At 38.0% G+C, this 15,389-nt stretch overlaps 1 protein-coding gene across 1 annotated transcript in view; it reads left to right on the top strand.

The window, feature by feature from the left end:
* PRKX (protein kinase cAMP-dependent X-linked catalytic subunit) overlaps positions 1-8,376 on the top strand; it is a 61,355-nt gene extending 52,979 nt beyond the window's left edge. The window contains exons 8-9 of the mRNA XM_062628711.1: positions 5,469-5,616; positions 6,121-8,376. Of these exons, the coding sequence (XP_062484695.1) occupies positions 5,469-5,594 (126 nt within the window). The 3' untranslated portion in view covers positions 5,595-5,616; positions 6,121-8,376. The remainder of the gene's footprint in view (positions 1-5,468; positions 5,617-6,120) is intronic.
* The last annotated feature ends 7,013 nt before the right edge of the window (positions 8,377-15,389 follow it).

Here is a 15,389-nt window from a genome sequence, read left to right as displayed (position 1 = left end):
ATATGGAGTAGGAGGAATAGAGAAGGCGAGAGAGAAGGATTTATGAATGTGTTTCTGACATACTTTATAACAGCATCAAATTCTAGTATTATATGAGGGTAGATGTTTGCAAAAGCTATCAACACTGTAAAATGCTTTTTAAAGTTTTAAAACTTCTTTCTTTCCTTCCTTAAAAGCTATAGTACAACTTCTTACTAGTGTTTTTTGGTAGCATAGGTTGTTATATGCAGTCAATCAAGTATGAATTAAATGTTTGATTCTCCTTTGCATTAGTTTCTTACAATGAATTTCTGGCTAGATATCATAAATTGAGTTCTTGCAACATAGATATGAAAATGATCTTGATGTGTTCTTGTAGACATCCTAATACAAAGTTATAGGTAACTTTTTTCCTTAAATCCACATTTTCTTTAAATGCATGGATTTTTTTTTTATTTTTAATTATTAGTTTTATGTAGATCTTTTGTAATGAAGTCACATTTTTCCAGTTATTTACTGTAAATTTTGGTCACAAAAATCCAAAAACCACAAACGGAATAATAACATGTTTTGTAAGTTTTTAAACTCTGAAGTTTATGACAACCTACTGTATTACCAAATAAATAACAAACCCATAATATTAAACACTGAATATTAGAGGTACAAATGGAGAGTCTCAGGTCAAAACGTCCTGTGTGTTGCATTTTCATGTAAAAAAAAAAAAGTCACCATGGCTTTTAGACTATTATGAATCCAAAGCCTGTTTCTTAATTTTTGTGATGGTTACAGTAAGCTCTTAAACGGTGAGATGCTGCTTAATTATAACTCAGAGCGAAGATGTTAACTGGGTCAGAAGTTTACTTCATTATTTCTAGAGGCAGCTATATTCTTCAGAATTAATTTTCACAATATGGCTATATATTATACTGAAGAAGAGATTAAAAATATGAAATAATGGGTACAGTGCTCCATTTTCCTTGCAAAATCTGTGAATTTGTCTACTGTATGTGATGTATTGATTCACTGTCCTGATGAGATCTTAAATGTTAGTATTACATAAATGATACTATTGGCTGAAAGAGAGAAAATACTTCTCTTAATCTAAAATAGAGGATTTTCCTTTTTTTGCCTTTTTTAGGGGGGGAGGGGGAGGGTGGGTGTGGGGCTTTCCTGCACGACTACTTACAGGGGGTGGGGGTATCAGGCATTGCCCACAGTGGAGTAGAAAGTCCTCTAAACCAGACTAGATACAGTATGTTTTCTTAAGCATAGAATCATAGAATAGTTAGGGTTGGAAAGGACCTTAAGATCATCTAGTTCCAACCCCCCTGCTGTGGGCAGGGACACCTCACACTAAACCATCTCACCCAAGGCCTTGTCCAAGCTGGTCTTGAACACTGCCAGGGATGGACATTCACAACCTCCCTGGGCAACCTATTCCAGTGCCTCACCACCCTAACAGGAAAGAATTTCCTCCTTATATCCAGTCTAAACTTTCCCTGCTTAAGTTTTAACCCGTTACCCCTTGTCCTATCACTACAGTCTCTAATGAAGAGATGCTCCCCAGCATCCCCATAGGCCCCCTTCAGATACTGGAAGGCTGCTATGAGGTCTCCACGCAGCCTTCTCCTCTCCAGGCTGAACAGCCCCAACTGTCTCAGTCTGTCTTCATACGGGAGGTGCTCCAGTCCCCTTATCATCCTCGTGGCCCTTCTCTGGATTTGTTCCAACAGTTCCGTGTCCTTTTTATGTTGAGGACACCAGAACTGCACACAATACTCCAGGTGAGGTCTCACGAGAGCAGAGTAGAGGGGCAGGATCACCTCCTTCAACCTGCTGGTCACACTTCTTTTGACACAGCCCAGGATACGGTTGGCTTTCTGGGCTGCAAGTACACACTGAAGGCAGCTCGTATTCACTTTCTCATCAACCAACACTCCCAGGCCTTTCTCCGCAGGGCTGCTCTGAATCTCTTCTTTGCCCAACCTGTAGCTGTGCCTGGGATTGCTCCGACCCAGCTGTAGGACCTTACACTTGTCTTGGTTAAACTTCATGAGGTTGGCATCAGCCCGCCTCACAAGCGTGTCGAGGTCCCTCTGGATGGCATTCCTTCCCTGCAGCATATCAACCAAACCACACAGCTTGGTGTCATCGGCAAACTTGCTGAGGGTGCACTCAATCCCACTGTCCATGTCAGCAACGAAGATGTTAAACAAGACCGGTCCCAGCAACAATCCCTGAGGGACACCACTCGTTACTGGTCTCCAGCTGGACATTGAGCCATTGACCACAACTCTTTGGGTGTGGCCATCCAGTCAGTTCTTTATCCACCAAGTGGTCCACCTATCAAATTGATGTCTCTCCAATTTAGAGACAAGGATGTTGTGTGGGACAGTGTCGAACGCTTTACGCAAGTCCAGGTAGATGACATCAACTGCTCTGGATGGACCCCTGTCCATCAGTTCTGTAGCCCCATGTCCTGGGTTCAGCAGTAGCAGTCATTTTTCTCCTTCTTGGTAGCTGGTGCAGTGCAGTGTTTTGACTTTCAGCTTGGGAACAGAGCTGATAACAAGGATGTTTTGGCTTGGCGAAGGACTTTGTGAGCCTCATGCTCTGCTAGGGAGGAGGGGAAGCCGGGAGGAAGCAGAGACAGGACACCTGACCCAAACTGACCAAAGAGATATTCCATACCACAGCACGTCATGCTGGGGATGTGACTGGGAGATAGCCAGAAGGGCTGGTGGACTGCAGGGTTGGAGGAGGTATGGGTCAGTGCTGGGTCGGGCTTGGGGGGCGAGTTATCGGTTGGCTGGTGGTGAGGTGTTGTATTCTCTTCCCTTGTTATTTCCTTTATCATTGTTACTATTGGTAGTAGCAGTAGCTATTTGTGTTATACCTTAGTTACTAAACTGGTTTTATCTCAACCCGTGGGGGTTGCATTCTTTTCGGTTCTTCTCTCTGTCCCTCTGGGAGTAGGGGGAGGGAAAGAAGGGGGGCAGTGAGTGAAGAAGTTACCTGACTGGGTTTAAACCACGACACCCCATCATAGAAGGCCACTAAATTGCTCAGGCAGGATTTCCCCTTAGTGAAGCCATGCTGGCTGTCAACAAGCACCTTGTTGTTTTTCATGTGCCTTAGCATGCCATCCAGGAGAATCTGCCAGGCACAGAGGTGAGACTGACTGGTCTGTAATTCCCCGGGTCATCCATTTTCCCCTTCTTGAAAATGGGGGTTATATTTCCCTTTTTCCAGTCGTCGGGAACTTCACCTGACTGCCATGATTTCTCAAATATGATGGCCAGTGCCTTAGCAACTTCATTTGCCAGCTCCTTCAGGACCTGCGAATGGATTTCATCAGGACCCACGGACTTGTACACGTTCAGATTTTTAAGGTGGTCTCGAACCAGATCCTCTCCTACATTGGGCACAAGGTCTTCATTCTCACAGTCCCCGAGTCTGCCTTCCAAGACTTGGGTGGTGTGGTCAGAGCCTTTGCCAGTGAAGACTGAGGCAAAGAAGTCATTCAGAACCTCAGCCTTCTCCAAATCCTGTGTAGCTAGTTCTCCTGAGATCTTCCTGACGGGGTCTTCATTCTCCCTAGTCTGTTTTTTATTTGCTATGTACCTGTGGAATCCCTTCCTGTTATCCTTAATATCCCTAGCCAAGTTTAACTCTAACTGGGCCTTAGCTTTCCTAACCTGGTCCCTAGCTTTTCGGACAACATCCCTGTACTCTTCCCATGCCACCTGTCCTTGCTTCCACTTATTATAAGCCTCTTTTTTCATTTGAATTTTCCTCAGCAGCTCCTTATCCATCCAAGGAGGTCTCCTGGCCCTACTGCTGCACTTCCTTCTAGTTGGGATGCAACACTCCTGAGCTTGTAGTAGGTGATCCTTGAATATCAACCAACAGTCTTGGCCCTCCCTGCCCTCTAGGGCTATATCCCATGGAGCCTTCCTAAGCAGGTTCCTGAAGAGGCCAAATTCTGCTCTTTTGAAGTCCAGGGCAGTGAACTTGCTGCACACTCTTCTCACTGTCCTGAGGATCTCAAATTCGAGCATCTCATAATCGCTGCATCCAAGGCTGCCCTGGAGCGTCACATTTCCAACGAGCCCTTCCCTGTTGGTGAGCATGAGGTCAAGCATGGCACCTCTCCTTGTCAGCTCCTCTATTACTTGCAGAAGGAAGTTGTCTTCCACACAATCGAGGAACCTCTTGGATTGCTTGTGCTGGGCTGTACCATCCTTCCAACAGATGTCAGGGTGGTTGAAGTCCCCCATGAGAACAAGGGCCTGTGAGCATGAGGTTTTTCCTCTCTATAGAGTGCTTCATCCACAGGTTCTCCTTGATCAGGTGGTCTGTAACAGATCCCCACAGTAATGTCTCCCATCGCTGTTCTCCGTTTAAACCTGACCCACAAACTCTCTGACTGCTCACCTGTCCCCAGACAGAGTTCCATACTCTCCAGCCTATCCCTAACATAAAGGGCAATTCCCCCTCCCTGCCTGCCAGGCCTGTCTTTTCTAAAAAGCCTGTAACCTTCCATTCCAACACTCCAGTCATAGGAGCCATCCCACCATGTTTCTGCGACGCCTATTATATCATACCCCTGTAGGCGTGCACACATCTCTAGTTCCTCTTGTTTGTTTGCACCTTCTAAAACATTACAGTGTACTGTGACTGTAGAAGTAGGACTTTGCTTTTGGGTGAAGCTTAAAAGTACCATCTTTATGGGACCCTTTCTTTCCTATTGAAAACCTGCTGATGGCATTGTTTAAAAACTAAGCCCAAAAGATCAGGTAAGATCTCAGAGCTAGAAGAAGCCAGACTCACTTTTTGAGAAGATGCAGAATTAGGGTTTGCTGTATTTGATAGTTCTGTCTGTGGCATGACTTACAGTAGCCAGCTTTGTTATTGTCCTTAAAGTTTTCTTAGCCAAAAGGAAAAAGCATAGTAGGTAGACACAAATTAGTCATTTGCACCTATAAAAGCAATCAGTTTGAAAGTAGTGAAGATGAGGCTTTTTCTCTGCAATTAGAAAGCAGTTTCCCCCACTGTTATCAAGACGCTTTCTTAGCTGAAAGGAACCTGATGTGGTTACACGCCTTTTTGCTTATAGGCTACAGAAGAGCAGTGAGGAAGGAGAGTGGTAGATCTTGCTGTAATGACAGGTGCCTGGAAACTTAGTTGTAGTAACCTTTTTCAGTAGTTACATTCAGTCTGCAAAACAGCTAGAACTTGGGTGCTAAATAAAATAGGTATCTGTATTATAAGTGTCATAACCATGATATAGACAAAGCATTGGAACATGTCTCTGTTGCTGCAAGCTTCATTCTCTCATGCCATTTATTATTAGTATAAAAGGTGAACTTCTATAAATATGCTTATCAGTCTTTTACAGAATTTCTGCTTTAATACGATGGAGAGGGACTTACTGAGGAAACTTGAGGAAACTGTGCTAACATTTTTGTTGTGCTTGTTCTGACTAGCCTCCCATAGTGCCAAAAGTATCCAATGATGGGGATACTTCCAATTTTGAAGCTTACCCTGAAGATGACTGGAACAAGATACCTCCAGTACCCCCTAAAGATCTAGAAATTTTCAAGAACTTCTGAATGTGACATCTGCACTGATGAGGTATGTCCAAATATTGGGAGTCCTCTCAAAACATTGAAGTTCTGTGAGTGAGAGCTGTATGCAGAAATTACATCATCTGCTCCATAACACTGATTAATACTTCCTTACACATGTAAAAAACAACATGAATTACAGTAATACTGTTGAAATAAAATACTGGTAAACAGGTTTACAGAATGACAAAGGTAATTTATCTCACAGGCTTTGGTGTTCTGTGATGAGGAGTTATTTGTGTACAGATATTTAAGTCCCTCTGTCCTTAAAACTTTTAAAACGGTGTTAAAAGCAAATATCTAGATTGATTTGACAGATAAGGAAATGTAATTGGTTTTGATCACAGAATTTTCCTAATAAGAGTGAAGACTCTAGTTAGAGAAATAAGATTGTCAGATTAATTCTGTATGCTAAGTTCTGTCTTACAACTGTGCTAGGTTGATATTCGTCATTCAATTCACATGCTCCTCTTTGTATTTTGTGTTCCTTTTTCATTATATTTTGTCTTAGAAACTGGAAGGAAGTTGAAATGCTAACAGCAAGTCAGAAGAAAAATGGAGTTCATATGTAAATGAAGAATTTTTGTGGATAAGAATGATACTGCATTTAAATATGCAAATGAGTGTATAGTAAATATCTAAAGAGTTGGAGGCAGGCAAGAATAATTTTTTGCTGTAAACATTTGATATTAGTGAATTGTAATATTGATAGTCTATTCTGAAGTAGACTTGCTAAAATGGTGTATTTTAGGTGGTTTGGTTTGTTTTTTTTTTTAACTTATGGTTAAGTTTCCTGCTATTCCCAGATCCTTTTTGCATAGTTAATTCATAGACTTAATTTTATAAGTTTATACTAAACTTGTGTAATTAAAAGCACAAATTAGTATGTATGTATATAATGAATACAGTACAACTAAAGCACAGGAACTGTGCAAAGATGTAAATTTTTGTACTTTGCAGAGTCTATGATTTTTATTTTTCAAATAATGTTTTTCAAGAAGTTCTCTAGGAATAAAAATCTTAAAAGGATAAAAGAGGTTTTCATCATCCTATATACATTTTATAATTCTTTGTAAAAAATAAAAATAATTAAGTTTTAAAAAATATTTGTACCTAAAATTTCCAATGCCTCACAATTGCAACCATAGTACTTGAAAGCAGAAAGACAAGGGCATGTTTTATTGCTGTTTAAGATGCATCTTAATCATCTTAATGGCTGATTTATAAAGTTCTGTTGCAGCGATATCTCTACAAACCAAGATACTGAGTGTTTATGTATTGTCTGAAATGAGATTCCTCACATGAAGACTCTCTGTAAACATGCAATTCAGTGCATACTGATAAAAGGGCTCTAACTGGCTCTTACCGGAGTTGTTGTCTCTCAAGCTTGCTGTCTTCTCCAAATGTAAAGTATGAGCCATAAAAGACTTCTTCCATTATTGAAATAGATGTTTTTGAGTGCTTGGCAGTTCAGAATATCAGAGGGAAGACTGAAAATATATTAGAGCCTGATTCTTCTGCTCCTGCTTTTGGAAATGTCCTAAAATCTCTGCTGACAGGAATTCCATATGTGCAGAATTCAAACCTCAAATGTAAGGAGTCTCTTATTTTCATCTTGTACTAATGTCCTTCTAGCAGCTTGCGTACACTGTATTTAGGAAGTATTTTCAATACTGCATCATTTTAAGTAGCACCAAATATCAGTATGTGCATATATATGTACCTATGTATATGAATACACATAAATATGAAGGTAGATTGTGTAAAAGTCAGGATATTTTTTTAGGATTTTTTTTATGTTATATATTGTGATACTTGTGTTAATATAGGGGAACTGGTTTTGAAGCGCTTGGATTTCAAAAAGTAATGATATTCTCTCAGATGTTGTGGATTTTGCTAACTTTTAGTGAAATCATTATATTTATACCAAATTTTTTTTCCAAGGCATGTCAGCTCACTGAAGTTCCACTACGATAGCTCTACATAAAACTGTGTAAGTAGACCATACATTAAGCTTCTCCAACAAATTGCTCTCCACATTTATCTGAAATGCTACAAGAAACATAGGCTAAAAATCTTTTTTCTGAACTAAAGCCTGAATGCTTATGAAGTAGACATTCTATTAATCCCTAATTAAATTGCCATAATATTGTGACAGATCTGCATCTGGAGTCTCCTCGTGGAAGAGTGACTTCCATTTTCTTCTAGGTAACTCTAAAGAGTACAGAAATGCTGTTGAGATCTTGCAATTTCTAGGTTACTAGATCTATTTCTTCGTAAAGCAAATCTTACCTTGAAGAGATTGCAGAAATGCGCAACATGTGGCAAAATGAGGATACTTCAAAGTGGTAATTCTGGAATGTCACAAAGTCATCTCGATGTTATGCAAGTGCCACAGATTAATGACCCCACCTGCTGCTCAGTAAAATCAGTGTAGGAATGTATAATGAAATACAGGAAAATCCATAGAAAGTGATCATTTCAACCTGGTAAAAATACCTTGCTCTCCTGAAAAAAATTAATCCAGTCCACTGTTTTTGTATCTGTGGAGTGAGTTATTCCATATCCATCAGAAAAAAATGAAGCACAGAAAACATAACTGAATTTATTTAATGGGAGCAGCCACAGTTCAGCTCTTTTTTTTTTTTGTGTGTGTGTGAGCTTTAACTTTTATGGATTCTGAGTACTACAAAACCAGTTTCTTGTTTAAAAATGTACTTACTGCAACAAGCAAGTGGGCTAAATATTTTTTTTTCCAAGTTTAAAATCTACACTGTGTTTAAGTCTTCAAAGCCAAGGAAATTAAGTTGCATTTAACTTACGTGCTACATGAGTTAAGCTTTCAATGCTTGAACAACAGAGATAGTGGATTTTTTTTTTTCATGAATCTTATCCATTGCTGGCAGTGGATGCACTGACACTCATTATGACAGAGACTAAAGGAACCAGTACAATCTTATTAATAATGCTAATCCATTGACTTTACATTGTTTCCAGAGCCATGTTTACATATGCCTAACTACTGACCTCGTCAACATGCTTTCTAGTAAAAAACTGCTTTCACGTTTTTTATCCTTACTTAAAAGAAATAACCAACCCAAAACGTTCTTGAAGCATTAAGTGATCAGTTATTTTCTCAGCAGTCTTAAACTGCTGCTAAAGCAGCCCATTTTATTTATTTGCACAAGTGAGTTTATTTTAAGTTTTATTTTAAGTCTTTGCTGGGACATCGTGGCCCACTAATGTAGTTCTGTCTGAGCACTCACACCGAAATTCCCAGATGGACACTGCACTAAGGACTCAAGATTTATGGTTTGTTTTGGGTTTTGTTTTGGTTGTTTTTTTTTTTTTGTTTGTTTGTTTTTTTTTTTAACAGACTAGAACACTTCTTTGTTTTCTGTTCAAATATGGTATTCTCTGAAGTTCATTTATTATAGGTTTTGTTTTGGTTGTTTTTTTTTGTTTGTTTTTTTTTTTAACAGACTAGAACACTTCTTTGTTTTCTGTTCAAATATGGTATTCTCTGAAGTTCATTTTATTCTGGTTGCATCTGTTAATGTGTTTTTGCGTATAAACTGTTGCATAAGGACTGTTTTCTTGCAAGAGCCCCTAGGCCTTTGGTATTCTGCTTTGATGAACAAGAATGTTAAACATTAAAAAGCAACGTTTATTTTTGTGTTTTATATATATATATGTGTATATATATATATTTTTAATTACCCAATTGGAGGATTTAAGTGATAAACATGCATTATAAATTAAATTGCCTTGTAACCAAATGAATATAAATGCTTCATGATTTCAATGGAGAATATGCTGTAGATTTTTCTGTAAATTAGCTTGATCAATGAATACGTCCACTACTGAGCTTTAACTAATGTGATCTTCCACCGTAGAAAGTCATTGTTAAGGGATCAAATATAGGTACTAAGCTATGTTTAAATGGATGAACAGGGATTTTGCAGTTTTGAAAGCAATTAAGATCTGGCTGTTCCACAGCCCATCTGCTTGCTATTGAGAAGAGTTGTGATGCAGTGTTTTCTATGCTATAGAATTATTTTTCAGCTTTAAATGACTGTAGCATGATTCCTTTTTGTACTGTACTGTGTACAGACTTCCCATGTTTTGCACTTTTTTATCGCAAACCTTGACTGCTTTATAAATACTATGTTGCATAGTAAGTAGTGATAGTGGTAGCAGGCATCTGTGTACTGCATAATGAGTTTGAACTGCTAGACTTGCAAGGTTAACTTGGACTAGCGTTGTATGTTACTGATTGCTTGTAGCTCACATGTATAAGTACTGTTCAAAGTTACAAAGTCAGCCCTCATTGCACAATGAAAATCACTGTGATCTGTACATAAACCCTAGTAAGATTTTATTGCTGTTTAATTTATGTAATATCTGTCAAATTTGGATTCATTTAATAAACCTTTCTATCTTTTTAAATGCTTAAACTGAGTCTGTTTCCATTTGTGTTGGGAGGAGGTAGAGGTTATTCATCAAAAATATTGGTGAAGGGGAGAGGAGCAGTAAAACAACTGTGTTTGTTCTTTTCAGGCGTTAAGTCTTTCCAGAGCAAGACACAAGTGGTAGAACATATTTCAGTTGGCATGGAAGAAGCACCAAAAAGTGTATTTTCAAATTCATTTCAGTACACCAATAATGAAGAGTGTTAACTCAGACTTCTCATTAAACTTTTATTATATGACCCTAATTGCTTTGACATTTTCACAACTTAATGACCTGAACACTGTCTGGAACACTCAGTCTATTTCTTTAAGCATAAGAAAATATCCTTATGTTTCGAATAGGTAAGTTTTGGGGGGTTTTAGCACAGAACTTTGTGCTAGCTTCCTGCCTGGCTTAATTCTAGATTTTGTACATAGACGTTTTTCTCCTTTAAACCACTATGTCATGTGCTAATGGAAAGTGAGAGAACACTGCAATGAGCCCTGGCAAGCTTTTAGTCATGTCTTTGACATGAATCAAAAGAACTGCTCAGTTAAAACATACCAGATTTTTGAATGTTAGCAAGTGTCCAGGATGTTTGTAAAGAATTTGGTTTGGCATCTTGTTCTTACCTCAGCCTTTTGCCATGTGGTAGAGGTTTTGTTCACTTGTTCTAACGTGCGTACTCTTATCTTTTTTGACTGTACATATAACTCCAGATCTTATCCAGCAAAGGCGCATTTTAAATATGCTTTTTCACTCATGCCGGGCAGGTAAGTTGTGCTGCTGTATAACTGAATTGCACTCACATAGCTTTACTCGCTATTCCCAAATCTGTCTTACTTCCATGGTTCGTTAGTCCTAGCACTGTTTAAACAGCATTTGACAAGAACCCAGTTAACCCTGTTGTTAACCAGTAGCATTATACTATAAGAAGTGGTTGAAAGCAACTGGCACAGAGTTGCAACTCTGGATCTTGCCCAGTGCTCTGAACTTGTATCTAATTCACATACTGAGTATTTCCTTGTGCGAACTCCTGCTAGGCACTACAATCTCAGCTTCAGAGTTTACACAGCTTTTCACAGGAGGAAAATAAAAGGCTTTTTTACTGGCTTCAGTAGAAAAACCTAGCTTTTCTTTCTCTCTTCTGCTCCCTCCTTCCAGGTACTATTAAAAAAAAAAAAGCCATACGTGCATGTATGTCAAACTTCATATTTATCCTTGAAACCAGCTGAATTGTTAGAATTTCTTTAAATATATCCAGATATTTTTCTAGTCGTGTGTAGGAATATTCCAAACTGTGACAACAGAAAATTTCAGTAGTAAGTAGACCTATTATTATACCAGCTTGGATATATGTAACAATTATATCTGATTTGCTGCACTTGTTTAAGTGCCAGTAAGAGTGAGTTGTTGGGGCAGCTGACAGCCGAGCACCTTCTGCTGCATCTGTAGTTTTGGACACAGGCCACTGAAGTTTCTAAGGGAAATCTTAAAACTGATAATGTAACCTGTAGCACCTCAAATGCAGACCTATCTTACCTCTAGAATGTGAAACTCTAAGGCGCTGCGCAGGTGCTGTCTCCACTGCACCAATTTTTATTTAGTTTATCAGAGTAAGTCATAGATACCTTTAAAATTGTCATCCATTTCATCTTAAACAACTAGCCTATCAGGTTTTATTTATTCCTTTTTGTCTCCAGCATATTGTCCACATTCTGGACTGTGGTAATGAAGGCAAATGGAAGAGAGAAACCAAATAAGCTTGAATTGGACTTTAAGCCAATAAATAACTTGGTATGCCTGAACAGTACATACTTGTACATGTACTTGCTCTAAAGGTTGTAGAGAAAATGCTGCCTATTCTAGCTTTATGCTGGCTTCTAAGCTATAAACTGCTGCTCTTCCCAGTACTGCATAGAAAAGAGTTGTGCAAGACAGAGTTTATTTCAATTTTAGTAAATTAGTCTAGTTTAGAGAATCCTTGAGACTAAAAACCTTGTGGTTGGAAAAGGGGAAAAGTTCTTCATAGTCAGCATCCTCTTAATTTTCAGTTCTGCACAAATGTAAGCTGTGCAGAGTAGGGGGCTGTGCTTTAATGCTGCTATTGTTGTAAATCACTTGAAGGAAACAGCAGCTTGCTCTAGTATGCAGAATGCCAGGTGTCCTTCAGAGCATAAACATAAGTCTTCCCACCTTGAAGAACAAAGTCTTTTTCTTTCAGGAGCTTTGTGAGAGTTTAGCTGCACAGCTTAGCAAGTATTAAGACCTAGCCTTAGAAAAACTCTTGAGCTGTCCTGTGCCCGCTCTCTGTAAGTCCATATTTCTTCAGGAGTTAAGCATTAGACAGTTCAATCTTTGATTTAGGGTATGAAAATCTCAACTGTTTGGTCTTCTGAAGTTGGATGAACTAATGCCATAAATATGGAATGATTCAAATTGTGTGTGTGATACCTACCTGACCTGGTCTTAATTTTTCAGTTAAAAAGAAATTTTATGTTAATTTTGGACCCTTGTGTAATCAAGACGCTTGTAAAAATAATTAGTTGAAGCAGGGCTGGTACATGGCATTAATATATTAAAACTCTCACAAGTGGTATGTCTTGTTTCTATGGATTAACAATTTCCTTTGAGGCATGTTGACTAAATTACTCAACATTCTCCTCTTAGTTCTTGGTCAAGCTTCTGCCTATTCTGGCAACATATTTTGCAAAAAGTAAGCACAGCTGAGTAAACAGAAGTAGGTAAAATATTTCGTCTTTATGTTAACAAACATGACCTGGGAACATACTTTTAAATACATTATCAAACAGCGAAGTTTGTTCCAGATGAATGCATTTATGTTTGAGTGTATTCAGACTTAGGATCTTTCTTACTAGCCTCTCTCTTAGGCTAGGAGCATTCGTGTCATGATGCTTACTTCCTCCTGCCAGTCTGCCATTAACCACGTAGCAACGGGTGAGCCCATTAACTCAAGTGATCTATGAAAAATACTGCCCTGCTGTGAAATGAACTTTGGATCAAAAGCACTACTTCCACTTACTTGGTTTGAAAAGGGATTTTCAATAACTGAATGTAGTGGAAGGCCTTCTATTCTCCCTGGAGGTATTTGCCACCAGGGAGTAAGACTATTGCAATTTGTTCTAAAGTAACACAAAACTCGAACAGCATATTCCAAACCCATTTAAAAGTATTTACATAAGCTCCTGTGACTCATGTAACCCCCAACAAAATCTTGGTGATGCAAGAAAGAGAGTGTGGACATGGGTCATTTAAGCAAGTGTTGTTAGACTGAGTCTGTTCTTTAACTTCTTTGTCCAGCCACTGAGGAAATGGAATTTCTTGGGGTTTTGTTTTTTTGGTTGTTTTTTGGGGGGGGTTGGTTTGTTTTTTTTTTTTTGTTTGGCAGGTCATTAGTACATGAGTAACCATTACTCGTCAGGTTTTTATGTGGACCCTTGCTTATGAGATAATGAATTTTTGGATAGTGAAAATGTCTGTAAAATCTGTTTAGATACTGTGGATTCTGCCAGTAATTATTTTAAATTTTATTTATGCAGCTGGTGATTACTTACATGCAAAATATGAAAGGTTTGAAACTAATAAATTCATTTAAAATGTTAATACTTTAATACACTGACTTGGCAGTCAAAGAAAATCTGTGCATCCAATTTAAGAACAAGTTATTTAAATATATCAAAGCTTTTAAAGTAAAATATTTTAAAATTGGAAATTAGAGTAATGTCTGAATAACCTGATGTCAGGAAGGTGAGCTGATTTCCATGTTTCAGCTGGGGATTAAAACTGGAAGCTATTGAATAAGGAATGAAAAGAGGAAGTTGGTACCCATTCCTCTCTTCTACTCACATGTCAGAAATTATGTAGTAGAAAAAGATGTAGCTACAGCAATAGGTAGTGTTAAGAGTTAAGCTTAACTATCTCGGGCATTTCTCAAAACTGTAGTCCAAGTCATGGTGAATGCTCCACAGCTTCTCTGTTTTGTGTTAGATTTTATTAGGGTGTTTTCATTGTAAAATTGATGATATGAGACATGTTGGGAGTCATTTACCTCTGAAAACATATTGTTGGTTGTTGTCATTTATTGATACTCTAAATGCCTTTTATATGAATTTAAAGTCTAAGTCTTTGATAGAAGTGCAAAATCTAAAGTATTGCCCCAAAAGCAGTGTTTACCTGGATGGAGAAGGAGTAGCTGATTTAATAGCCTTAACCATTTTTTTTTTTTTGCATACATAATTGCTAAGTATTTACATGAAACAGTAAACAGCTTGAAGTTCATTATGTGATGTCACATTTTTTAAGCGAAGGAGGCATTGCAGCTTTAGAATATGGAACTTGTTCACTGGTTTTGTTGCTATATGTTTATTAAACAGTACATATGAATGTCAAAGGGGGAGTTAAGTTGCCAATACAAGCAAGTTTTCAGCTTCTAGGTTTTCTGCAGAAAAGATAGCTTTTTCTATGTAATAAATTTACTCTAAAAATAGGATTTGTGGAGTTCCATTAATAACCTATCAGCATAGGAAACAAACTTCATTGGGCTTGTGGTGGTAGACAAGAATTGCAAAAGATTTTTCAAATTTCCAAGTATAAAATAAGAAGATACAGTGATCAGTGGAGTGATTATTTTGTCATTGTAATTAAAAATGAAAACATAGATTTCCTTATCATATGAGTGCAGAAATCATGAGCAGTGCTGAAACATATCCTCCTTATTTAACTTTGTTATGAGTCTGTGTTTTTTTTTCTAATGTCTAACACTCAATAATAATAGTATTTAAGACAATAAAAATTCAAAAGAGTAGAAGTTTACCTTGTATTGTCTTTAAGCTTCTAGTTTATTCCCTACAGCGAGTGGAGATCTCATCCTACTCGAAATAATTCAGTCCATAACTTTTTTCTCTCTAGATCTTTTTAGTTGATACTAGATTGGCATAGCTTCAAGCAGCTAAGCAGAGAAAAACTGCAGGAAGGTTATAGGAACAGTTAATGACTTTTAGAACTTATGTTATCTGAACGTGTGTTTGGTTGGGTTTTGATTTGTTTTGGGGTTTTTAACCTCTACATAGGGCCATAATACATGATGTATTGGAAGGAAAAAATACAACCCACCTTGGAAATCAGGTCTGAGTTACAGTATAGTTTCATATATTGCCAAAAAGTTGTTGCATTTTACTGGCTTCTTTTAGCTAGTTCCCTTTAAAGACATCCAGAGCTGTATTTTCCTGTATTGTTTTGGAAGTGCTTGCTTCATGTCCAAGCTTGTTTCACTCCTGCCCTGAGGGTGATGTTCAGTGGAGTTCACTT

This window comes from Pezoporus occidentalis, unplaced genomic scaffold (genome assembly GCF_034315485.1).
Source record: "Pezoporus occidentalis ecotype Australia unplaced genomic scaffold, CSIRO_AGI_Poc_V1 ctg32, whole genome shotgun sequence".
In the NCBI taxonomy this organism is placed as follows: domain Eukaryota; kingdom Metazoa; phylum Chordata; class Aves; order Psittaciformes; family Psittacidae; genus Pezoporus; species Pezoporus occidentalis.
The sequence above is the reverse complement of the archived record's forward strand: the minus strand, read 5'-3'. Positions and strand labels throughout refer to the sequence as shown.